At 41.1% G+C, this 27,286-nt stretch overlaps 1 protein-coding gene across 1 annotated transcript in view; it reads left to right on the plus strand.

Moving 5' to 3' along the window:
- Positions 1-27,286, plus strand: part of ZMIZ1 (zinc finger, MIZ-type containing 1) — a 157,688-nt gene that overhangs the window by 115,697 nt on the left and 14,705 nt on the right. Inside the window, 12 exon segments of the mRNA XM_009884558.1 lie at positions 8,279-8,393; positions 10,613-10,830; positions 12,223-12,330; positions 12,332-12,401; positions 13,450-13,701; positions 15,858-16,040; positions 18,362-18,536; positions 19,861-20,002; positions 23,325-23,535; positions 24,728-24,833; positions 25,402-25,562; positions 25,841-25,908. Of these exon segments, the coding sequence (XP_009882860.1) occupies positions 8,279-8,393; positions 10,613-10,830; positions 12,223-12,330; positions 12,332-12,401; positions 13,450-13,701; positions 15,858-16,040; positions 18,362-18,536; positions 19,861-20,002; positions 23,325-23,535; positions 24,728-24,833; positions 25,402-25,562; positions 25,841-25,908 (1,809 nt within the window).

The raw sequence follows: 27,286 nt of genomic DNA on the forward strand, positions 1-27,286 counted from the left end.
CCTCCCCCCCTCCCTCCCCGCCGCGCCTCTCGAAGAAAGCGGTTTTTTTCTGGTGTCGGGGAGCGTAAATCAGCTTCGTCTAAAATCTCGGAAGTGCAAGTCCATCAAATCTTCCTCCCAGCCGCCTGCTACACCTTGCGTGAGTCAGACTGCAGAGCTCCCGGTGCCCTTCTCGCGGTGCGGGGCTGCTCGTGTTTCCCCCTGTCTCAGAGGCGAAAGCAGAAGTGGAATCTGCTCACGCTTTCAGCGGTTCCTTCCCCGGTTGTTGTAGCAGTCGCTGACCTCCAGGCACTATGAATAAACAGCAAAGCTGGGAACAAAAGGAGTCTTCTGGCTGCCATTATCTCACATTAACATAGCAGACGCGCTGCGGTGTGAACAATGCGAGTCTCATTCGCCGATAATCAGCGAGTACCCAGGCATTTGGATTACCAAGGCAACAGGCAATGGTAGAATACTGGGTGGGTGTGTTTTTTATTGTAAAGGAGCAGTCGGATATGGAAACCCAGGTATATTGATAAAGCAGAGCAGAAGGAATGCCTGGTGGCAGGGGGGGACTGAGGGCTCGGGGTTGCATTCCGACACATGTGAGATAAATAAGACATGGATGGAGCAGGTCTGTGCTGCGAGACGCAATAAAGATTAAACTGCATTTGTCAAGCTGAAAACGATCATAAGATAATTTCAGCATTTTGAAAAAGGTAACAGGTGGCATGTTAATAGCAGGGCTGTTACCGGTGGATTTTGTAACTGTAATCCGGGCTGTAGTAATGCGTTGCATGGTCTACTTGTGTGACAATAGAGCTGGGTGTGATGCTTTAATCTTTTTTCCTTTGATCGGATGGATGCTGTAGTCCCAGAATGTCAGACGATGGTAACCCCTTCAGCTTCTTCTGAGGCAGGAGCGGGTCTCAGTAGCATTTTTGTTTCTTACCTGTGTAGCTGTGATCGTTTTTTCCACATGGACAGAAATAAGTCGTGTTATCTCTGTATCTCTGCGCGCGTGCGCACACACGTGTGCGTGGACATATATGAAATCTATAACGTAGCAGGACTGTGTGTGTATGCAGGGGGGTGTGGGTGCTTGCAGGTTCAGAAACTTCTGAATTAATCTAATTATTTGGCCTGATGCGTTTTTCTAATTTCAGGGGTTAGATTCAGATGCACTAACTCTCGTGGAGCAGCGTGGTGCTGTGCAGGCATGGCTCTCTAACTGATGAGGCTGTGTGCAGAGTCAGGCGCCAGGAAGCGGCAGCCAGCATGTCACAGCCTGACCTGTAGCAACCCAATGTGAAATGGAAGGCAGCGTTCCCACCTCGTGCAGTCATAAGTCATCCAGGCCTCACAGGCCTTGTCAGGACTATAAAGAAAAAGTTAAGGGCTTTCAGCTTCCAGGGGTACTTCGCATCACCTGCTGACCAGCCGGCTCAATTTTGCCGTCTCGGTTGTATTGTGTGTATGCGTGCGGCTGCATGAATGCTTGTTGTAAATGTGTGTCGATATTTAAAAGAGCAGAGGCGGGGGAGATAGCCACCTGCGAGCTGCAGGTGCCATCCAAACCACCGAGCTGATAAATGTCTTGCTGCTTTCACCTTTTGACTGCTTCACCTGCATCTCCTCATCTAGAATGGGTTCAGAATGCCTCTGTGTTTTCAAACCGTTTGCCAGAAAACAGCCTTCCTTCTTTATAAGGTGAATTACGAAATTTCTAACAGCTTTCACTCTTCCTCTTCAGTTTACATTGCTCGTAGCCCAGTACAGGCAGCATCCAGTACTGAAACAATGCTTGAGGTAATTCTTTCTTGATGGGGAAGGACTAGATACGGATCCTCTGTGCATTTGCAGTTGAGAGAATCAAAGCTTTCCAAAGGGTTAGAGAACATATTCATCTAGTTGGAAAGAGTGGAGGGAAATAACAGACTTGAGAAATGGGGGGGGTATTTTGGAGCTGGGTATGTTATCTATCTGTAAGATCTGAATGTTTGGAGTCATGCCATTAAGAAGCAGAGGGAAATAAAGTCTTGCAGAATGCTTCCAAATTGACTTTTTTTACTTTTGCATGACATAAACACACCCAGTGATTTGGATGGAACTCTGTCTTGTGTGTTTGTTTAGCGAAATACACGATGCATCCTTAACTTAGGCCAATACCATTTAAACTTCTTCAAATAATAATGCCAAATAAAGGAATGTATTTGAGGAAGGCACGCATCACATAGGCAGCATCAATAAAAAGTAAAGTACTGCTAGCCATCCAAAGCCAGTATTAGTATACACACTTACTGCACCACCCTCTTCTTTCCTCACCTTTAATGTAAACACCATAGGATACCTGTACACAACATCGGCTTTTAGTTTGCTTTATGTGAGAGTGTGAGGTACACAGGTTGTTATTCTTTGTTTTCTTTACAATATGTCTTCTATTTCCTTGCTGACTCTAAGTGGTCTTTGTGTCCTTCCTACATGGCTGTCTCCTTGCTCTGCCATACTCCTCTGTGTGAACAGAGAATGGATTGTGTAGCGTGGTTTCTACTGTCTGCAGAAGACACAGCACAAAAAGTCAAAGGATAACGTGGTTAAATTTTGTTATGAAAACTTTTTATTAATAGCGTGTTTAATATGTCTTAACTAGACAACTAAAAACTAATTTTAAGTGTTTAAGTTGAAACACTTAAGCCATTTGAAGATGGTTCTGGTGAGGCATTGGGTTTGTTCCCCTGAAAAAAAAATCTCAAAAGTCGGTTGTTTCCCTCTAAATGTCCAGAGTTTTTAAAAAGAAAACAAAAGCAGATCTCTGAAATTTTTTTGATTGCCAGTAAGTGGAAACAAATTTTGGCTTTCGGGTGTCCCATTGGCTTAGTAGTCAAGGCCAAGGATATTTTCAGTGGAAATTTGACCATAAATAAATAAAATGAAAAATCCGTTTGATCTGCTGTTGATGAATAGATTGTTAGGGTTTCCTAGCGTATCGAGTTGGGAAAAAATTAGTTGTAGTCCTTCCTGGAGCATTTTAGTGTTGCAGGAAGCTGCTAATAGTGGTCCATCTGTTCTTGTGATTTTATTTTTAAAGAAGTTGTTAGGTTTCGTTCATACTGATAGGAAAATTATAAAAATGTGGTGAAATTCATCCCTGTTCCATAACATGAGCACACCAAAAAAGCGGCTTGAATTCAGTATTTGCACTGCACCGTGCAAAACAGTCTTTTTCTTAAATAACAGTATGCTTAAAATAAGATTATGGTGGTGCCCTAATCAAGAAGGATTGCTAACTCAATCCATATTAATACCTAAAATTACGTGAGTGGTGTTCATTGGAGAAATCCAAGTAAAACAAAAACTAAACCTGAATGAAAGAAGCTAAGCTGCCTTACCTGTGAGACAATGGGGGCGTGAAACGCATGCATTGGTGCTACAGTTACCCGGGGATTTATTTCCTCTTCTGATTGTGGGATTTGTGATGTTTTTGCACTGCAGATGGATGAGGTTTCAGGGGGAAAAGAGGGGTGAGGCAGGAGCAAGGAGCCTTGTTTGGAGATTGTTATGTTTTAGTTTGTATTAAAGTAGTGTCACCTAGAGGCTCCAACCAAGAATACAGCCAAGGGGTGCTGGGCACCCTGAGCACATATGAGCCCAGAGGCAGTTGGAGAGGCAGAGCGAGGTGCAGACACAGAGAGGTGCCGGCAGGCAAGAACAGATCAGGAGCCCTCGTTTTGGGCTGTAGTGGGACTGTTCTGATTTTTGGCCATGTGTAACTGCAAAGGAGTGTTTGGCCTGGATAGATCTCTGACGCCTCGCTCCTTGTCGTCAGATGCTCTCCTCTCTTAGGTGTCCATGGGTGACAAAAGAAGACGTGGGAGAAGTGACAGCCAGTGTTATACTGGCAATTACCCGCTCATCTTGGCATTAACTGAAGAAGTTATGATACAGTCTGTAGATGTAAAGGACTATGTGGACTCTGTGTGTCAGCTACCAGTCGGGGAGGATGACTGTGCTTCAGAAACATTAAAGACCCCTACAAAACTGTAAAGCTGGCTTGAGGGTAAGCAACAGAAACTAATCACTGAATGCCCAGTTGTGGGAAACTTGACTGCAGTAAAAAGGAGTGAAAAGTTTTTTTGAGAAAGCAGACATCTGGTGCTTTTCTGCCACAGTTGATAGATTTTCAGTGTTTAGAACAGAGATAGATGCTTTATAAAGGCAGTGTTTTAGACACCTGGCCTTCTCAACAAGTGATGTGGAAAATCACTGGGAAGGTATAATTCCAGTTTTTATCCTCCTCCACAACATGTAAAGTACCAATGCTCTAGGGATGCGTACTTCACTAAACCATCTGAATCTCTCCTTCCTCAATCAATGAAGACATGTAAACAGAGTATCAGATGCACATACAATTGCTTTGATGACAACATAAACATATTTAAAATACAGCATTTTCAAATAATGCCACAAATCGTGTATAAATTACAGTAATTGACTAGTATTAATTTATGGAGCTCACTTTTTATTAAGCAGCTTTTATTAGAATTCACTAACAGTCTGTGTCTGACATGAAGTCTGTAACTATTCCAAAGAGGCTGGATATCTGCCTGGTTCTGTTTTCCTGCTACTGGGATTAAGAGAAGCTCTTTAGACCTAAGTACCGATGTACCTTCTCCGACACGAGTGTTGTATTACGGGTGGTTTCAGTACATTTGCCAGCAGCTAAGAAATCCTTCCTCCTTATTCCTTGATTGCAGTTTCACTATATCATAGTTTGAGAAGTAATTTCCCTCCACCTCTTCCTCATTGCTCTATGGCTTCCTCTGCTGTTTGGCCTTTAATGCTGACCAGTAGTATGTATAGGTTCATTAACACTATTATAAATTTAGTCAATACTCTTTTAGTGGACTCCAGCTGAGCCCATACTGACTCACTGCCCTCCAGGGTGTAGTGAGAGACTTAATTACCCTTGTACCGTTCAACGGGAACAATATCGTGGGCAGCATTTCACTGTGGCTGGAGAGGTTGAAGCTTCTTTCTCTATTGGCTGCCATTTTCAAGTTTAAAGAAAGGGATTTCAGAATAATTCACAGCTCTGTATAATAACAGTGGAAAGCCACTGCTCTTTTGCAAATGAGAATTGGATTGGTCACGTTTCATTACAGTACTTACATGGATTTTCCTTTGATGGTGGGAGTATTGCTTTGGATTGTCTAAGGACAGAAACTCAAGTTGAAAGAGTGATGGGACAAGTAATCCTTTAGTTGTGGCATGTGTTTCAGCATCTCCTACTGCTTGAAACCAAAGAGGCCTTCACATGGTGGAGGAACGGTAGCTGTTATACCCAGTATGGCAAAAGTCCTACTCAAACATGCATGTAATTGGTGGTGGGCCAGAGTATCATGCTGGGGAATGCAAACCACGAGAATGCCATCTGTTTCTCATTGGGGTTACTAAAGTGAAGTTTGAGTGAAGTGAGGTCTAGCGCAGTAAGTGTGTATTAAGGTGTATAAGCTGATGTTCTGCAAGGCATATCCTTCACTATTTCAGTGTCACCATAATTTCTGATATTAATGTTGTCTGTGATTTAAAGCCAAGTCCTGTGTTGAATAATGTAATAGTCATGTGATTCAACGTGCACAATGAATATTTCTCAACAAATCTGTACCTGGTGTTTTTTTCTGGCTTTCATGTGTTACGTTGGGTCCTGTGCTGAAGGCTTTCATCGTATGTCAACAATGGTTTCTTGAGGTGTCACCTGTTTTAATTGAGTGATTTAGTCGTCTTTATAATTAGATGAAGTGATTGTATAGGCTTTGAGAACCCCGTGCAGACTTCCACTAAACAAATGCTCCAACTCTGGAAGGTATGGGATACTGTATGAAATCTCTTCTGTGTACTGTAAAGGAGAGGAACCGGTAAGAGAAACATGCTTTGGAGACAAAGAAAGAAAAGAAATAGTTATAACTCCTTAACAGCAGGCTAAGGCATCGCTACCTCAAAGTTTGAGTATGCGTACAAACAGTGTGGCATATTTGTATTAGAAGAACCTTTGGTGACTCTGTGGTTTGGTTCCTGCCTGTCATTACCCTTCTTATTTACTCATACGCTTGCAAAATATTTGCCTTGTCCCTTAGGTTTTATTACCTGTCCACAGCACATGAGTGGGGGATAGAGAGGAATGGCTGCAGTCAGTCCTTTCACTGCTTACGTCATGGAGAGAGCTTCTTTGTAGTCATTGAAGTATACAAACACTCATATGTGCCATAAATATCCAAATAAATCACAGAGCAGACATCATCAAAAACAGTCAGAGAAGGAAGCAAAGTAGGAGGCATCATTCAGAGCAGGAAAAAAAGGAAGGCTTCATAGCTGTCACAAATTGTGAGTTAGTCATCATTTGTCTCCGTGCTGGCGGAGGGGACTTGCTGAAGCATTGCGTCACTTGCAAGTGTTAGTCACCAAAGCCATTGTCTGAGCCTTTGAATAAGAGGGGGGAATTTTTTTTTTTTAAAAATGGGCTAGGAGGACTTACTGATTGCAAGATGTTAAATATGCCCTTGTTCACACATCGGTTTATATGGATGCTATCAACATAAACATTACATGTCAAGCATCTTACAGAGAATTACTATTTTCCATTAATTTCCCCTAATTATTTGTTAGGGGAAATTATTTGTTTCCCTAATTTAATTCATTTTAATTATTTTGTGATTTTATTGCTTAATTCAATTTGGGTATTTTGAAACAAATAGGTCGGTTCAAATTTGTAGTTAAGTTCTAATACAATGCTGTTGTGCTGGCCCTGCATTATGGAATTTGTTTGAAATTTCCTAGTAGTTTGTAAAATGTATTCACTGTTTCATTTTGCCTTACACAGCTGCTGGTGGTGTTATTAGATTATTGGTTACTTGAGATATAGTCAGTTTTTATCACATATATGCGCACTTCTTTGTGCAGTGTAATTCCTATTCTTAAGTGATATACACTAGGTGTTATGAACAGGCTAAGGAATGAACACACAGGTAGCCCTTGACTTTGGCTCACAGCACAAAAGGAAGAAGTGGTCCAAGCCTGGAGTGCTGTCTGGGGACACAGGAGAGTCAGCTCCTCAGTCTGCCCCAGAGCCCTTTTTAGGACTTTGGCAGGTTGGCTGCCTTACCGTGTCTTGTATGAGTTAATTGTTTGGTGCTTTATGGTGTAGGCTTTGAAGCACGTGGACACAGCACTCATAGAGCCTGTATGGATTCTTTAGGCAAGGGAGCCCTGTATAGAATTCCAGTGATAGCTGGTAGTCCAGGGAAAAATGCAGTTCTGGGTATGAAAAACAAGTCAATGGTGTTTAAAAATCATGGAAGAGAGTAATGCGTGTATGTATTAAATAGTGTGTGTGTGTGTATATATAGATGAGGAAGGATCATATGTGTGTATGTGTGCATATATGCAAATAGAAATCTAATTTGCAAGTTAGTAGTATGAGAACGAGTAAATTCCAAGTGGGATATATTTTACAGTTATGGGATTAATAGTTACTTTCACTGGTTTTAACATATTTCATTAATTACACTAGATGCGTACCTATCCTGTGTTCATTTTGAAACCACCAATGCTTTCATATGAAAAGAACTGTAAGAAATGTTTGCTTGTATCTGTGGACAAAGGTAATGGAAAAAACCCAATCCTCTCATCCACATACTTATCTGAAAGATGTGTTGTATATCTGCAGCTGATTTTCTAGAATGCTGATTAGCTAATACTGTTTTTGGCATGCAGCTTATCCATCGTGTGGGAGAACGCTATCTGAATTTCAATTTACTTTTCAAAATGATGTTGAACTGCTATTCCTTTAAAGGCTTTTCTGGCCATTTGGGGACCCAGTGCAGACAGTGGAGCTGCAGTCTGGTCTCAAAATCTAATTGAATTGATACGAGGCAGCTGAAGCAGTGATTGTTGAAGAGCATGAGATGGATTGCAAAAAATAAGTGCTTCTGAGCAACTTGCTTAGTGTCCTTGTTTGAAACGCTGCCCCTGAGTTTATTTTCACTTTCCTTGGTAACAGACCTTTATGGTAAAAGCCCTGGGCTTCAATATAGTTAAGGAATTCAATAGTTCTGTATGGTTTTGATATGATCGTGTTGCTATTAAAGAAACTTTATGCCTCTGAGAGTACTAGGCTAATAATGGAAGGGAGGAGCGGGGAGTTAAGGTAATGTCAGGTGTTAATCCCTTTGTCCCTGCCAGCAACTTGCCACCGTTTAAAATTCAAAAATCTCACCCTCCTAAACATTTGTTTTTGCAGTGATGGGTCTTTCCCTTACGATTCTGTTCCCTGGCAGCAAAATACCAACCAGCCTCCAGGCTCTTTATCGGTAGTCACCACAGTATGGGGTGTGACTAACACCTCTCAAAGCCAGGTAAGCTTCATTTTTATGCTCCGTCCCCTGTAGATACAGGTTTTCACTAATGTTTGCAAAATTGAAAGCTGTTTGGAAAATCTTCCTGCGATTGATAGCAGTGTCTGTGTTCTCTTTGTTGTACATCCTGCATTTTTTTTCCAGTCGTGTCCTCTTTGGTGGCATCAGAAAGGAGGTGTCTGAGAGGTTGAGTCAGTAACTCCTTTAGCTGCATGCAAATGTCAGGCTTGGGTTTAGCATGTATTTTGCACTGTATGATTTCAACTCTAAAAGCATGATTTTGGGGAAATCCTAAACCTCTTCAGAATTTCAGATTGAATTTGAAGAGTTGTTTTCTTAAAAATAAAATTTCTAGCTAGATTCACAGTTATTGTTGATTTTACCCAAGGTTGTGTTGTACTTGCGGGCTGGTGAAATCCAGTGCCAAGTCTACCGCCATGCTGAGGTGCTAACTGCCAGCTATAGGCTGTGCTCTTTTCAACCTCTCCTGTTAATACTGCCTTACTCTGCATAAATATTTCAATATGTGTTGGAGCAAAACCATGAGCTCCTGGCTTCCAGGTGAGCGCCATACTTAGTGGATTTTTATTCGGTTCTCTCTGCTCTTACCTCTCTTTTTCTTCTGCAATGTATATGAAATTACACTATGAAAAAAGAAGCAGCTTTAATGAAGGAGACGCCAATTATTTGTGGTAGTGTGCTCTCCAAGGGATGTGGCACAAATCAAGTTCTCAGACAGTCTAGCCTTTTCTTACGCCGTGGATGAAGTGCTCTAAACACATCACCATCTTTAATGAGTGCAAATGGTACATAAATCTAACTTGTCTTTTCTACCTGTTCCAAGTCAAGTGACATTGGATCCCATACAAAATTTTCTGTGGATTTTTTTTTATTTATTTTAATTTTGGACAGAAAATTAAAAACAAAATTGTTACGGATTGAGCCATTTGAAAAAGAAATCATTCAGGGCCAAGTCATATACTCACATGGCAGTTATGTAAGCACTGGTTGTGGCAAAATCTTTCTTCAAAAAATAGAGAGAGGAAACTGTTACAGAGTCTATAACATCACTTATTATTGTTGGTTTCTTTTTAACACTGTAAAAGAAAAGGTGTCCCATTTGGAGAGAAACACCTGAGTAAACACATAGGTCTATACGTCGGCCAGAAAATGGAAATATAGTTTCTTGTGAAAGTCTTTCACACTTAAAAAGGTAAAAGGAAAGACAAGAAAAGACTCAGAGTTTTGTGCTATCATAATGCTGTAATGTAACTTGAACTCTTCATGTTAATTCGGAGAAATGTGTGATAGATGAAAAAAAGTGCTTTAGTATAAAGAAGAAAATGCTTCTTCAAAATCACTGCAAGGGAAGGGTGAAACTCTGAAACGTTAAGCTTGGTTGTAGCTGTTCAGAGCAGATTGAAATGAATGACGGGGTTTCCCGTAAGTCTTCATGCACCTTGAGGGAAAGGAATGAGCCAGGCCCACTGTTTCCCTTTGACAAATTCCCAAAGCTGGTGACTTGATCTTCTGCAAAAATCATGACCACTAAATTTCTTCCCGAGTAGGAGAGAGATTTCCATGCAGCCATACTTGGATCTCAATGGAAATCATAGCAATTTTGGTTCAATTGAAAAAAAATAAATGCTTCGAACAGGCAAACCAAGTCCTTTTAAAAACAGAACAGAGGACTCTTTTCTAAGAAGCAATAAAAACAACCAATAGACTTCTGTATGCTTTAGAGAGAGTAAGATTCAAGAACAGGTTCAGCCACTGAAATATATGCTTTCACAGTTTTTAGTGGTACACTTTACAGTATGCCAGTGAGACTGAATATGTACAAGTTACTTCGAAATCCTACATCAAAAAAAAGATAAGGCATGTACTTTCTCTTAATTGGATTAATTTGTCAGCTACAGAGCATGGTTCTAGCAGGTCTTCTTTGTAACTTTTTTCATAAGCGTGTTAGTTTGGGTTCCATCTGGTTACATATCTCCCGTGGAGGTAATTAGAGATCAGAAACTCTTGTTTGTTTGGAAACGGCAAAAGAAAAGGAGAAATCACCAGGAGCGTGTACCTAGATATCAACAAAGGTGTATGTGTATTAGAGTTCAGACTACAAGGTGGTTATATTGTAATTTATCGATTGTGGCAAATCATCTTAATTTGTGTGATGTAGTTCAATGTACAGCCCCTTATTCTCATGTTTCTACTCACAGGTGCTGGGAAATCCAATGGCAAATGCTAACAACCCTATGAACCCAGCAGGAAATCCCATGGCTTCTGGGATGACTACCAGCAATCCTGGAATCAATTCCCCTCAGTTCGCTGGACAACAGCAACAATTTTCAACCAAGGCAGGCTCCACTCAGCCCTACCTACAGCAGGGCATGTATGGGCGACCCAATTATCCTGGAAGTGGAGGCTTTGGTGGCAGGTAAGATTTACTCGTGTGAGGTGAAAAAACGGATGTAAATAGTTGATGCAGCTTGTTTTAGCAACCTGGTAGAAGTGTCATGGGCTTATTTTAAGTATATAAAGTCTCAGTAGCTGTTTTATGCTGGTTAACTGAAGTGTATACTGCTTTTACAGCTTCAGAAATCAACTACCCAGTGAAATTCATCACAGTAAATGGAAATGGCTTAGGTCAATCAATTAGCTCTAATAAACCCCCAAAATAAAGTTTTAATTAAGAGAGATTGTTAAACAGACCACAAGCTTAGGAATGATTAACATTTAATAAGGCCAGGATGTGAAAGGTATTGATGGTATAATTTCTACGTGCGGATGGAGGAATAAGCTTGAGTATTAGGCAAACTAGATTCCTATGCAAAGGGATATTTCTGCCCAAAGATTTACTCCGCAGCAGGAAATTGAAAAGAATTGGGGGTGAAGATGTTTGTTAAAAGAGATGGTCAAGCTGTGTATTTATTTTGGGGAAGTAAATGCTGCATTAGTGAAATAAGCCAAAACTAATAGCCTGGGTTTTGTTACATTTTGACTTTCTGTGTCTAAGTTTTGTAAACAAGGGTGGTAAGTGCACTTGAAACCACTGTTTATGGTCCCTCTGCAAAACCTGCTGAAGAGGTTGTTCGCAGTCAGTCTAGTGTGAAGAATGTAAGCCTGGGACTCAGGGAACTTATCTCTCCTTTCACCTCTGCCACTGGTCTCCTGAGTGACCTTGAACAAGTCATAAAGTTTCTTTAGCTTTGTACTAACATCTCTAAAATGGGCACAGTATACTGGCCCATCTTTATAAAGATAGGTGATGTCTTGAGTGGGAAAGGTTAATTTATCTTATGATCAATAGGAGGGCCGGGTAGGAAGTGCAAAATACGTTCTGTGGGATCCAGTAGAGCTGGGTCTCTCCTGGCCTTTCTGCTGAGGTTCAGGGAGGAGTGCTTTTACAGCATCGGGAACGCTTGGCATAATTCAGCAGCGAGGCAGATGCACACGCTGTCGTGGAGGAGGCTCTTTGTTCATGCTGCTGTGCAGTCTGCCCCTACACTATTGGGAAATGGAGCATGCATTAACCTTCAGGATTTCGGTTCAACTTCGCAGTAAGCTACAGAGCTGCAAAGCAGTTCACTGTCCCCAAAACAACTAACAATGGTGCCTTCCAGTCCCAGTGGCAGCGCTATGACTGTTGCACTTGAGCAACACTCGTATCCCGTGTACACACCTAATTCCCTGTCCTGCTGGCTTTCATTACGCGTTGATACCTGGCTTTGGAACAGTTCCAGATGAGGATCACACCAACATTCAAAACAAAATCCACCAGGCGTGTCTTAATTCTCTCTCTTTCTTTCTTTCTTTCCTGCCCTCTTAGTTACCCTGGAGGCCCAAATACCCCTGCAGGAATGGGGATCCCCCCCCACACGAGGCCACCAGCTGATTTCACCCAGCCAGCTGCAGCTGCCGCTGCTGCTGCAGCTGCAGAAAAAAAAAACAGCCACTGTGGCAGCGCTTCAGGAAACGCAGAATAAGGACATGAACCAGTATGGACCGGTAAGAGAGTAACCCTTATGTCTTCATACCTGCCTGATCTGGACCATTACAGGGAATTGGGCTGTCCCTCTTACTCCCCTGTTTATAGGGTGCCTACTCTGTTTTCCTTTTTCTTTTTTTTTTTTTTTTTTTTTTTTTTTTTTTTTTTTGTGCATGAGCATGGTTATAAATGCTTATGAGAAACTGCTGGAATGTGTATGTAGGTATGAGTCGGTCTCCCGTGTTTTTCCCAGTAAGTCTTGCCTAAGTGTATTTTGTAGGTTGGAGATTGCCCCTTAAAAAAATTGAAGATTATGCATCTACAGCTGCATCTGACGTGATACATTATTGCTGCCTTTGCCAGCCCTGTGAACCTCTAAATTTGAGTACCTGGTGAAATGTTCCAGAATCCTGGAACAGGTTTTGTACCGCTTGGGTAATTGTTTATTTTGCCAGCTACAGTTGGTTGTTTGGTTTTTTTTTTCCCTTCAAACAAGGAAACAACACTAGAAAAGAGATTTGCTTTTTAATAATGTTGTCTATGAGAACAGCTATGCGAGACATGCATTTCTGGTGATCCATAGCCTCCAGCATGTCATGACTTCATGTAATAATTTTTTCTTAAAATAAACAAGGGTTTGATCAATTGAGGTTTTTTCCTCCTTAGCTTTTTTGCCTTTCTAAGTTTTGAAGTATATGGGCCCATATGCTGGGTGATGTAAAGAAGCACAATGTAATTGTAGTGTTGTGCTGTATTTACACTGCCAACTTCCTGACCTGTTAACTTACAGTAACAGACTAGCTAATTTAAGCGATTTAATTGCTCACCTCAGACTTGTGTCTGTCTTTCTCTCTTATACCTTCTACAATTCCAATTGAATTCTATTATAAATAACATCACTGCCCATCAAATGCTGGAAAACATTGAAGGAAAATGCGACATAAATCCTCCCCTTCTTCCCTCCCCCAAAAGCATGTTCAGCTCCCTCCTCCCATTTTAAATGCATGTCGCATTTTATTCTTTTTTTTTTTTCTTCTTCTTCCGTTGAAGGTTTGTTCCTCTTTCCAGATGGGTCCAACTCAGGCTTACAACAACCAGTTTATGAACCAGCCTGGTCCTCGTGGCCCTGCTTCTATGCCAGGCAACATAGGAATGACGCCTTCCAGCATGAGTGGGCCACCCATGGGCATGAACCAGCCTCGGCCTCCTGGAATGAGTCCCTTCAGCACCCATGGGCAGAGGATGCCTCAGCAAGCCTACCCAGGCCCACGCCCCCAGTCTTTGCCTATACAGGGCATAAAGAGACCGTACCCAGGAGAGGTAATGAAATAAATTGTATTTTGTGTACACTACTAGTTCGACTGAAAGTTGGAACGTGCTGGGTAATGTGTGGTGTGCATCCCTGTTAAGACAGGTACAGCTTTGTTCCAGCCTTGGTAGGAATACTGCTGTTAAAATACGAGCTGCAGCAGCTCTTCCTTTTTAGCTTCTAAAGCGTTCAGGCTGGCCCTTGCTATGTTCGTCAAGATGACAGTCATTAAAACGAAGAAAGGCCCAAAACCAGCTCAGCCCTCAAAATGTCACTTTGAGATTCTCATGCTAGATGGTGAATTCATAGACCTTAAGCAGACTTCCTTCACAGGAGTGGATTTATTTAATGTGACACCATAAAAAAGATGTTGAAGGTGAAATACTACATTTGAGCCCAATACATATGTGATCTGCGGGGTTTTTTGATGATTTTATTGTTCTAAAGAAATACAGGGCATATGTTGTATAAACACCAATAGTAATAACATTTATTTTAAAGACCAATTGCTTTCCACACTTCTTGAGGCTTTTTTTTCATAGCCACCGAGATGAATATAAATCATGTTGAACTCAAATCCCTCCATGTCAGCTTTTATCTAATATAAGTTTATTTGGAGTGTGGTATTTCTGTCTTAAGTTCCTGTGCTTTTATATGAGATCTGAGTGGCTTTGTAGACAAAATTACATTGCCATTGACATGTATTATGACCTTGGGCAAAACACTTAGGGTCAAAATTTTAAAGAAATTTAGACAACCAAAGGTGTAGATAGATGAGCTTTTGGATTTTAAAAACCACCAATGCATTTTACTATTCACATTGGCATGAACCGGCCAGGAGAAGCTTTTGAGAATCTCACCAACTCTGAGAATCTCACCAACTTTCAGTATCTATATGCACCTAAATGCCTTTACAAATCTAGTTACTATCTTCAGAGATAATTTCCTGGTAAAATTCTGTATTAAACTGAGACTACAACAACAGCTATAACTCTGTGTGTAGAGCTTTGAATATTATGATATTGTCCTGACTATAATAATGGTATTAAGAGTTTATAGAAAACATACAGCAAAGAGTACCATGGCATGCAGAAAATAAAGCAAACACTTATTATTGTGCTACCTTTCTTTCTTGATCTGCAAACTATTTTTTTAATAAAATAATCAGAAATTTAAGAAGTTATGTGCTTTTGCAGGCGTTGCTTCTCTGGGAAGGCTTTTCACTCTGTAAATACTGCCACTTACTCTACAATTAATTTAAGAAAACACAGAATGTGGCTTGTTCATATAATTTTTATCTTCAGAGTTCATATTTTAAGGAAGACTGTAAATCCCTTTTTTCTGCAGATTTTGCATTGTAAATGAATACGATCCTGTTCCCAAGAAATCAGTCAGAACAGCGCCCTAAATGTTACGTGCTTGCTGGTCTGGAATTCTGCAGATCCCATAGATGCTATTTGCATGTTGGTTTTTGAAAGCCTCATTTATGGAAACTTCTTATTAATCAGTTATTTTTACAAATTGACATTATATTACCTTTAAAGCTCCGGTTTTCATGACTGATTCCAAAACTACAGCACAGTACTAGCTAGCACTAGCAAGGTGTTTATGACTAGTAATAGCTTCTATTTAGTTGTTAGGGTATTGCTAAACACTCTAGCACAGGGCCACCATGGCAATTGTGTTGAGAAGGCAGAGATGGACAGCACAGCTTCTGTTCTCTTCCCATTCCGTGATATACTTTTTTTAATGTTACTTTTTCTTTTTGTGCTTCATTCTCCACTTGGAAAAGGAGACCCAGGGATGGGGCTGGTAGCACTTGCAAAAACACAGAGATTTTGTGAACATTGCATCTGGTTGTTATTCTGGTTTCTTCAAACACGGTGCCCTTTGGCAGCACTGTAAGGCTGAGCATTTGTGTGTGTTAAGGTACATGGTTATTCTTATCCTGCTTTGGTTTGCAGGACTTTTATGCTTTTGAGTGAGTGTTCCCCTCCAGCCATCAGGGCCCTGGTTTAGGCATGAGTACCACAAAGTTGAGGAGTATTCACCTGGAGGGTTTTCTGCTTGGTTTGATTCCGCTATTGAATGTACGCTAATAATCAATTCAAGACAGCTGCTTGCATGAAACAGATCTTTGTCTTCTTTCCTCTCTGTTGTGAAATAGCCCAATTATGGAAACCAGCAGTATGGACCAAATAGCCAGTTTCCAAACCAGCCTGGTCAATACCCTACTCCCAACCCTCCAAGACCTCTAACGTCTCCCAACTATCCTGGACAGAGGATGCCAAGCCAGCAAAACACAGGGCAGTACCCTCCTCCAACAGTCAACATGGGGCAGTATTACAAGGTAAGAATTTTTAGATTATCTTGTTGCATTCTGGTAGACATTTATGAATGAAGTCACATTAAGGTCTTCATAGATACTTTTATGTAATTAAAGGAAAGAAAGAAAAAAGCCCAGTGTTTTTACTAATGTTTTGGATAGCACAGAATCAAGTCAATCAGCCAAGTTGCGTTGTAACTTCAGCGCAGTTCAAAAAGAAAACTGAATGTTACTGCAGCTCATTAGAGGCTTTTACAAGAAAACGTCGGTTTCACTTTAAAAGTAGCCTGTAAAAAGAAGTACCTAATGGGATTCAGGTGTGATATTCATGGTACCCTGCAAAAATACAACTTTGGAAATTTGTAATAAACAAGTTCCCCATTGCAGCATCCCTATTTCAGATGTACAGTGGTCACTGTTGGATTAAGCCAGCCCAAACTTAAAAGCCATTCCAGCTGTAGAATTCATCTTTGAACTGAAGTTTGCATGATTTCTCCGACCTCTGCCTCCCCTTTTCTCCTTCTTTTCCGTCTGTGCTGCTTGTTTTGGGCAAGAATTAGAATTGTTAAAACGTTGCCTAAACCTGTTTTATGGATACATCTTGAGCACTTCCAATTATCCAAACTGAGTTTGTACTGAGGGCCTGCTGAGATTTGACGTCTTTGAAGGGCACACGAAAGTGATCTTTGTCACACAGGTACTGCAGTGAGTATAAAAATGGGGAGGACCATCGATGGTCTGACCTGCTTTTAAAGCATTAGCTGTTGAAGTCTCTGGACTACATTCTGATTTTGAATGTAGGCAGAAAGAATCTAAGTTGCACCTTGGTGTTGAATTGGAATTGTTCTGTTGTGATTCACACAGAAAACACCATTGGGGAAAAAAGAGGAAAGAAAAAAAAAACCAAAAAACAACAAACCCCTTTACTGTAGAGCATCTGTTCTACGTGCAACCAAGCTGTCCACTGTGGTACCCAAAGGAATGCCTGTTGCATCATGGCAGCTTTCGCAGTACACTGTCAGGAAGAACACAAGGAGGAGACAGATCCTCAACCACTGTAATTCCAGTGTAGTCACTTATGCTAAAATAACAACAGAAGATCTCTCTGAAATTTTTAACTGGTAGATATTTTTAATACTTTTTACATGTGTTTATTTTAGATGGGGTTTAATTTTTTTTGTTTACAGGATAGTTTTAACAGGGAATCTGTGGTCTTTCCACTGCATCCCCTAATTTGTATTTAAATATTGACTGTTCTGGAAATGGAAAATAAAAGACCTTGTTAAGAAGGGAGATTGTCCTGGCTAGGGGAAAAATTCCAGCTTACCACAGACAGGACTGGAATCTTTGTATTGTAGTGATTGTGGGGATAATAACTGTAGGTGTTAAAAAAGCGAAGACGGTTGGAAATGTAAATGCTTAAGATTTCAGAATGCTGCTCTCTTCTTATGTACTTTGGAGTATCCTGGGCTAGCAGCGCAGCATTTAGATATAGAATCAGATTTGAAGCCCTGCTACTTTGGCTGTCTGTAAAGATTTTCATCTTCTGACACTCTCTTATGTATGCGCCTATGGTACACGAGCTATTACAAGAGAGTACCGTGCAATTGCAGTTCTGTTTAACATCAGCTTCCTTCGCATCTTCGTTATTAGCTTATTCTGTTAACTGCAACCATCCCTTTAATGACAAGAAACAAAACCAACATTGTTTTAATACTATAGATACTATTTACACTTAACTATGCTTTTTCTCTTAGTTTGTCTTATTCAGCGGCAAACTAACAACAGAATCAAATTGTAGGTACACTGAATAAAAGACATGCTCTGGCAGCCAGAGCTTCCATTCTGAGTAGATGAGTTGGACAGGGGTGGAAAGAAAGGATAGATGGAAGTAAAAGGGACACAGACATTCTAATTGCGTGTCTTTGGATTTTGTTTTTCATGTAGGCTTTTGTGCACTGGGGCTATTTTGGGAGGAAGCCAAAGAGATACAAAGGGCTGGGTGGGTTGGGGTGGTGTGGAAAAACTGAAGTGTGAATGGCTGGTTGGTTTTGGAAAGAGAGTGTTCAGAGGAACGCGATAAGCCTCTTGGCAGCCTTGCTTGTATCTGGTCATTGCCTGAATTAAGCTGGCTGGTCTGCTGGTTTCAGTTCCTGCTTCACTTTCCTAGTCTGCCTCTTCCCCGAAAGCCTCATGGGACATCCTGTGGTTTCCTGTCGTTCCGGAGACGGAGGGGCCTCCCTACCTTGTTTGTAGTCTTTGGTATTTGACAGCAGTACAGATCACAAGGCTTATTATTCTTATTTTCAGACTGCAATAACAATGTGATATTATTTATTTTCTAGCCATCAAGGCCTGTACCTGTGGCAAATTACCCTCATTCACCTGTTCCAGGAAACCCCACGCCACCTATGACTCCAGGGAGCAATATTCCTCCATACCTGTCACCTAACCAGGATGTCAAACCACCATTCCCACCTGACATTAAACCAAATATCAATGCTTTACCACCACCTCCAAGTGAGTAGCAAATGGAATGCCCCCGCAGTCATTTATTGTCCCTCTGTTCTCTGTCGCATACATTTCAGAGTCTGGAAACTGATTGCTGCTCCAGGAGAGGCTCAGATTGCGAAGTTGTGATACGTGGCATGCACAGTGCAGGCTCACTAGAGCCAGTGGACAGGAAAGAGAAGGATTGCTATCCCCTCCTAAAATAGAGTGTCAGAAAAGTTCTTCCGGGTTAAACTTGCAAGGATTTTACTCTTGAAGTATTCCTTTGATACGGTTCCTGAGGATAGAAGGCTTGATTTTGGGTTGTGTGTGCTTTGCAGGCTTGTTTATTGTATGAACTTTCATTGTGGTCTGTTTTGTTCAAGGGCAAAGCCATTCATTGAACATCACTGAAGAATAGCATAAAATGTGAATATTTATAACAGTGTCTCCATTGTGATCCATACAGGCTTCTTAAGAATATTCAGTAGTATGCCAAAAATTGATATATGTTTCTTTCAAAGCCACTCAACATCACAGCTACATTTGGCTGGGAACAGGGCAGGAATAATAAGATCTGTCTGGCTATATACTAGCACAAGATATTTGAGGTTTTGAAGTGACTAATGAACAATAGGAGATATCATTTACTAGGGAACTGGGAGAACCTTTATGTTTTCTGTAAAATAATTGCTGTTGCATTAGCTCTTCGCAACTGGTGTTTGGAGTTCAGGATAGCTGAAAAATGAAGTAGAAGGTGATCTGCGCTATTATTTGGGCAAGAACACAGCACTTAAAGACGTTTGGACTTCATAGGTTAGCTGTGAGTTACCACAAAACCTTGTTTTATGAGATCAGATAGTAACTGAATACCAGTGTCTTTGGTCATTGGATAGTTTCAGCTGATGAAACTGTTGGAACTAATTGTGTAATGCTGATCCCAGTTCAAAGCAGAGAAAACAAGCATTATCACAGTTTGCCATAATTAAGAGATTTGTTGTCAGTCTTCTGCCAGCAGAGTAAGCCTGGACACAGAACCTATCCAGTAATAAAATACAGGAATTGTTGCCATGCCTGGTTTCTGTTTGTGGCTGGAACGCTAAGGTCCTAATGTTAAGTGTGGGAGAATAGAAGACTGGTTTGCCATCGCTATCAGTTTGCACCCTGCCACTTGTTATCAGTTAGATGATGTAGTTACTTGTGATTTTCTTGTTTGTGTGTATGAACCTACTAAGTTAGACCCAGTAGCAGATCACTGTGCTATTTGTTACTATTCTGTATAAATATACACATTATTATCGCACTGCAGATGCTAAAGGGAAAGTTCACGCTTTCTCTCCCTCTTCGATCCCAGCCAACCACAATGATGAGCTGCGTCTGACGTTTCCCGTGAGAGATGGTGTTGTACTGGAGCCCTTCCGGCTGGAACACAACCTGGCAGTCAGTAACCATGTCTTTCACTTACGGCCAACTGTTCATCAGACACTGATGTGGAGGTAAGCTCAGCCTTGCTGTGACGAAGTCTTGCACCCAGTGGTGGAGGAGTGGCATGCCAGATGAACTTGATTTAGGTTTGCCATTAATTTAGCTTTAAAAACTGGGGGTAGGAAAAAAGTCCTTTAAACTCACAGATACTCTCACGTGTCGCTTTCCAGAGACAACATGTTCTAAAATGCTTCCTGATCTGTATTTCGTCTCCTTGCCGATAGCGTACAGTATGCAGTCTTTGAAAAATCGCTGTAACTGTTCCATCCTTTCTGCTCTGGGTGGAAGGGGTGTGGGACGTGCACAACCAACACCAGTACAAACTTCTGTTTGGGAGACTGAAGTCCTAGGTGCTTTGTGGCCTGTGAAGTGTTAGTTGCAGGAGTAACTATGCAGGGCTGTTACTGTATATGCTTAAATTAAATGGTGCGGATATCTGATAATGAAAAATAACACACTAATGAAGGACCTGATTTAGAGGCTTGGTAAAATCATTTGGAAAGACAAGTGTTTAAATCCTCCAAACTTTAGAAACTAACTTCATAAATTCCCGCTCCTATGACTCCACGAGTAAGGACGGGTCAGAAATATCAGAGCATAACCTTCCACATACAAAGGCTTCTGGTTTTCACTTACAGTGAGTACTACTTTCCAGCGCAGAGGAATAGTTTTCCCGGGTGGTACTTCCCTGCATTTAATGTAGATCTGCATAAGCGATTCCAGGTTATGTCCTGATACCACCATGCTCATGGAAGGGCTCTAGATTAAATGACAATCAGAGCCTTATTTTTTTATTATTATTTGTATATTTTCAATACCATGGAATAATTCTGTCTCTTCATTCTGTTTGTCTCAGTATCTCAGTGTTTCTCCTGGCTGCTGATTCCATTGTTTGAGCCTGTCTCTGTGCACTGTGGCGGCTGGTTAGTTGCTCAGGATCTTGTATGCAGGCTGTTTCGCAGGTGTAGCAGCTGAGCACATTTTCCATTGCGCCTGCCTCACTCCCAGTTTGTTCCCAAGCCTGGGCCACATACCCCTGACCTTAATGGGAGTGATAACTTGTAGCTTCAGCTTGTTAGCCCCGTGAGGGTCTTCTTCCCTTTCACTGGAATCCTCTTGAGACTTCTATTTTCATGGTGTGGAGGGTGTGAGGTGGGCAGAGGGGTGCGCTGAGTTGCCTGCCCCGGGATCGGACTCTGGCTCTAAAGCTGAGGCTTGATGTGGGGTGCAGAAGTCCTTGCTGCCACGGTGCCCCCCTGCCCTGAGGTAGCCTGGGGGTTGGAAGGGAGAGAGATTGCAGGCAGACCACATCCAATAATTAACACCTAACTTTGAGGTCAGTTATTGCTTACTTGCATTTCATTATCGTGGAGTACTCGCAGCAGAGGGAGTTTTGGCAGTTATTTGCCGGTTCTTATTAATAAGTAATCACTACTGGGGATTGTGCTGGCTCATTCAGTAGATTTATAGTGCACTGAGGCATGAGGCTGTTTCTTAATATCTGTTCGTTCTTTCTTCCCTAGCTCACCAAACACATAGCCTTTATTTAAACTTATTTTAATGAAGACTCATAGGTAAACTGTGCTCAGGTCTGCTGTTTTGAAAAGCTCGTTAATAGTGGGGAGAACGGATGGTCCTGTAATGAAGTCATTTCACATTTAACTCGGGGCTGGATGGATTCCAGAAAAATGAATTAGTCACATGTGTGGATGGATTTCGGTTTTATAGAGAATGGTGGAGTTGAGCCAATTCTGAATATTTGTCTGCCAGTTAAAATATTCGGCAAAACCTCTTATGTGTACACACGTAATGAATAGCAATGCAACTATTTTTCTTCCCACTGGGAACTTCTCATGGTTACGAGAAACAGAAAGGTTGAAGGCAGGGAAAATGTCGTATTGAAGGTGGTTCAGTCTTAGCCCTGCTCAGTTATTAATAGCATCTCATGGTGGAGATACTGCGTGCTAAGAACATGAGGGTCTCCTGAGCTCTGTCGCCACTCTGTGACATTCAGCAGGCCTGCTCAGAGTCCTCGGGAACATACTTAATCTGCTTGGGTTTTGTATCAGAGGTACCAAGCCTTGCTTCCCTCCGGGTTTGGGTCACTGCGGTGTGTTCTCGTGAGGTGAGAATCTCCAGTGGATCTCGCGGAGAGAGCTTTCAGAAAGTGGTTAATAAAATATTGGAAAAAAGCCTGGAAAGACTTAATATAGATGGATGATGTTGAAAGGTCAGGTAATTTGTATTCTATACCTTTCTTTTTTTAAAAAAAAAGTGGTTTTAGCCAGTGCTAAATCTCGGATGTTTTGAAATTGAGAAAAGATGATGTTAAGTCAGAATTGAAATCTCTGGTTTTGGATAAGGAAAATGGCAGTTAAGGTGATGATCTTCTGAATGAGCTGTTCCTCATGGATCTTACAAAGATGTCTTCCTTCAGGCAAGATGAAGAAATGAGCACCTGGATTTTCAAGCATAAAAGATAAACATTCAGCTGTCTTTTGCTGTCATGAACAGCAGAATCCTGACATTTCACTTCAGTTCTTGACGTTCTTTTAAATTTATTTTCCGAATTACTCATTCCTAACACAAGGTTAACATCCATGTATGAAACTGAAGTGATAGTCTCTACCCACTTAATTTGTGATTAACTTAATCTCTGCCTCTTCCTTTTTTGGAGGTGTTATAAAACTAATTTTTTGGGGAGCTAAATAGTGTATGAAAGTTATTATTGGAGAGGTGGGAGGAATTAATGCTCTGAAAGGAGGTCTAAATTGGGTAGATTTAATCCACAGCTGTGTTAATTTGGAATCACAGAAACACAGGGGGTGAGATACAGAGGTCATGTTATCTTAGTTGATTTAGCTGTTCCAAGGTAGAATTAGCTGTACCTGTATTTTGTCTTACAAGCATTCGTTCAAATGCTTTTTTAAATTCTCTGAAGTAGTGAAGAATCCACAGGCTTCCAGCACAACCCGCTGCAGCATATCACTTTCTTGTTCTTAACACACAGGAAGGACTTACCCGATGTTAATGTTTTTCTTTCTGCAGGATCATTTCATGGTCTAGTTTTGCGAAGTGGTTTGAGATGTTCCCTTGGAAAGTCCTTTATAAATGTAAAATAGTAACAACAACTTTGTTGCATGCTTGCATCATTAATTCATCATGACTTGCTTCTGTTAAGGGCTCTTACGAAGAAAATTATTTATATCCTTTACTGGCGATAATTCTAGAAAAATAAACTGATTGGTAAAGAAAAAGCGTTCTAGCATCAGAACAACCTCCCTCTGCAATGTGAAAGCAAAGTTAAAGGAAGATTTATTGGTTGTTGTACAGGTCTGACTTGGAATTACAGTTCAAGTGCTATCACCATGAAGACAGACAAATGAACACAAACTGGCCAGCTTCAGTCCAGGTCAGCGTTAATGCAACCCCACTTACCATCGAACGTGGCGACAACAAGACATCTCATAAACCCCTGCACCTAAAGCACGTCTGTCAGCCAGGAAGAAACACGATTCAAATTACAGTCACAGCATGTTGTTGTGTAAGTACACGGAGCTCACGGCTGCAGCTGCTGATGCTGAGTTTGCTGTTTAGTACAGTTTGTAAATGTTGCCTTGGCTGAAAGAGCCTTACTCTCATTTTTTTCCATGCATGTTTCTGCTAAGGTGCTTATTTGATAATGTTGACACAGACAGAGTGCTAATATGGAAATTTTTGCTGCTGAATTATTGCAGGATGTATTGGTGTCCTTCTGATGTCTCTGAAAGTGCATGTGGTCTAGAGGAAGAGAGGAGTTTGATCTCCTACCTGTTTAGTGTGTGCCTGTGTAACAAGGTGGCTAAAGTGTATTAATGTAGAAGTAGATTATTGTGATGCAGACTGTTGTCCGGTACTAATTTCATTTACTTAGGGTATTAAACTGTGTTTGGTTTGACATGAGAACATCAACACCATAATCATTGGTGGTGGTGAAGATTTTTCAAATAGCTTTTCTTGTTCCATGATGCAGTCTAGACCATGCAACTTTTCCTTTTCCGTGGTTTAGTTATTCTCAGGGACGAGTACTGTATTTTTAATGCAGAGTGTTGCACACATCCAGTCTGAGTTTTTGACTGTTCTGTTGTCACCGACAAGAAAGCAAACTGCTGCCTCTCCCAAGGTCACAGTGTGAGGCGCTTGGACAAGAAGCCGTCCACCCATTTTGCTTTACTTCACACTGATGTTTTTCCCACATACTGTCATTTATCTGGTGGCTAAGAGCAGGAGCAGCATCCTGTGAATCCACAACGAGCTATGTGTTGGGGAAGAAGATTCGGTTGGTTCCAGACATGTCAGTAGCAAATCAGTTTTGCAACTTCCATCATAGTCTGAGGGCAGGCAGGTAGGCTAGACTGTGTCAAAGAATCCAGGGTTTTAAAAATAAACCCTGATGTCAGAGATGAATACGTCAGCCCTACGTATTCTGAATATTAAGGAGGGAAAATGCAGAAAATCTTGGCTTTTTTTAAAGCTCTTGTATACGTTGTGCTCCTGGAGCACGGAACAACATACTGTGCAGCATGCAGAATATCCCTAAGGGAGCACGTGTGCACAGCAGAGCAGAACCAGCTTTCGTATTTAAGCATCAGGCTCTTACGGAAGCCGTGCGTCCGAGGGAAGAATGCAGCTCTGTTCAGCAGTGTATTTACCGTGTGTGTTTGGTTCTCTTGGTAACAAAATGCGTTTTCTTTCAGTCACACTTGTTCGTGTTGCAGTTAGTACACCGGCCATCAGTTCGCTCCGTACTTCAAGGTCTACTAAAGAAACGCCTCCTCCCAGCAGAACATTGTATCACTAAGAGTGAGTTTTCTTTTCTCGTGTGGGTGATGACTTTCCAGAATGCCTATGTTCAGTTGTGATAAGCTATTTCTACTCAAGATTTACTTGATTATTGAAATCCCTAAGCTGTACTTGTCAGGAATTTCCAGAACATCATGTGTGTACATTAAATCCTTGGTATCCTCAAATGCTGAGGGCTATTTGAGTGGGGGTAACAAAGTACCAAGGACACAAGCTTAGTTCCTAACGAGGACTCTCCCATTCCAGGAGACTCTCTCTGGCTTTTCCCCCGTATCTCTTTTTGACTTACCTAAAAGCCACATGTAGAAAGATTATTCTTTATTTCTTTAGGGCTGCTTTAAGTGCTTGTGTGGCGCTTTATTTGGTTGAGGGCATAGCTGATACGCATCTGTGTGATGGTTTATCTCTTCAGGAGAATGTTCTAAGTTACACAGAATACACCTATGTGGATAAATTGTCCATGAAATTGGCTCTTAAAGGCTGAAGTGTTGGTCTTTCAGATATCTTCGTTAGAATTTACAGTATGCTTGTGTTTTCTCACACATATACATACCTTCTTCCTAAACAGTAAAGAGGAACTTCAGTAGTGTAGCAGCTTCCTCTGGCAACGCGACACTAAATGGGGAAGATGGAGTAGAGCAGACTGCTATTAAAGTGTCTCTGAAGTGTCCAATCACATTCCGGCGGATTCAGCTCCCAGCAAGGGGTCACGATTGCAAGCATGTACAAGTGAGTAGATCCCAGTGGCCTGGCAGCAATCTCTCAGCCGTGTGTTGTTACAGTACCTTTATAGCTTGGTTATTGTATGAGAGAGCCTAATGAAATGGGATTTCGTTGTGTCTGTCAACTTAAATAATTAGCTATATAGATAGGTTTAATGTAAAGGGAGAAAGTAAGCTATTTGGTTTAGTTTTCTTTAGTTTTGTCCAACTGATTCAGTTAACACAGTATTTTCCCTCTATTTCCTTTTTTTTTCCCCCCCTTCTTTGTTTCTTTCTGATACCTAGTGCTTTGATCTGGAATCTTATTTGCAACTGAACTGTGAAAGAGGAACTTGGAGGTGTCCAGTATGCAAGTAAGTGCAACCATACTACATGAAATGCAGTTGTACGTGATTTGACCGAACTCAGATCATATTTAAGGTCATGGAGTGGAGAAAAATGAAGTACTAGGAAATAAAGTGTATATATTACATTTACCTAATAGCATAAAGTCCAATGAGAATTCTTGCAATATTTCATAAATTGAGGGAACACCCTGGATTATTAGAAATCTAAAAATAGATAGCGAGATATTTTCTCACAAAATACATAATCTGTGAGCTCTCATTACAGGCTGTCAATGGGTTGTGTGGAGTTCAAAAGAAGCTCAAATATTTATATTAATAAGACAGATATCTACATAAATGAATGACCTGGGAGTTTGTCTTCCCCTAGATTATGAAGTATAAGCCTCTACCAGACAACAACACGCCATGGCAAAAGAACGGATAGTCTATTCTAGTTATTTTTGTATAATTTTAATGTTGTAATGCCCAAATTATTGAACTGCAAATATGTAGATACTAAAGTGTTCAGCATCCAGCGGAACATTAAGTAAGGATGCCAAATAACTGTCTTGGGTACTGTGCTTTGAGTCACGTAGATATGCAGTTAATGGCAGTGTTCAAGGAGAGTGGGAATTTTGGAGATTGCCACATTTCCCAGTAATTAGGTAGGAAATGAAGTTGGATCCTCCAAGGTCAAAGGCAACATCAAGTGCAAAATAAAGTGAGAGCAGAAAGGATTCTAGTCCAGATTAAGACCGATTTTTAAAAAGGCAAAAGACTTCCAAGGTGCAGAAGTTTGGAGTGATTGATTAAAGGAAAAGAGGGATACCTTGGCATACTTTCAACCTTATGTTTTGGCCAGAGAGCTAGTATACTGCAGAAGAAATGGAACAAAAAGCTTTGAAGTGGTTACAGACTGCCCATTCTTACGTTTAACTGGGCAGAAAGAATCCCAGAAGGTCTGCAGGCCAGTTCAAAGTCTGTAACCTACTATGCTCAGTCCCCGCAGGGTTACGAGTTGGTTCCAGCCTCAGCTGAGGAGCCAGGACTCTTTAGCTCAAGCAGCTGTGGCTGTAGCAGCTTGTCCTTTATCTCTGCAAGTCTCCAGTTCAATCCCTGCTGTGCCCATCCATGTTAGGTATAAACAGGAGTGGAGATTTCCATTCTGTCTGCTTCTGAGGACATTGCAGGTTTGAGACAAGCTTGTCTCGATGGCTATTCATGATTGATACATATCCTAAAGTGCGGGTGCTTTCTCTGAACAACCTGAATCTTTTCTGTCTTGTAAGTTAGGCTAAAAATATTACAAGAATTGGATGTCTTTCTTCATATGTATTCATATATCCAGGCCAAAATTTTTGTCCTCCTTTTCTGAATATGAGCACCTGCATTCAGATCTAAGTGC

Source organism: Charadrius vociferus, unplaced genomic scaffold (genome assembly GCF_000708025.1).
Source record: "Charadrius vociferus isolate BGI_N301 unplaced genomic scaffold, ASM70802v2 scaffold655, whole genome shotgun sequence".
Taxonomy (NCBI): domain Eukaryota; kingdom Metazoa; phylum Chordata; class Aves; order Charadriiformes; family Charadriidae; genus Charadrius; species Charadrius vociferus.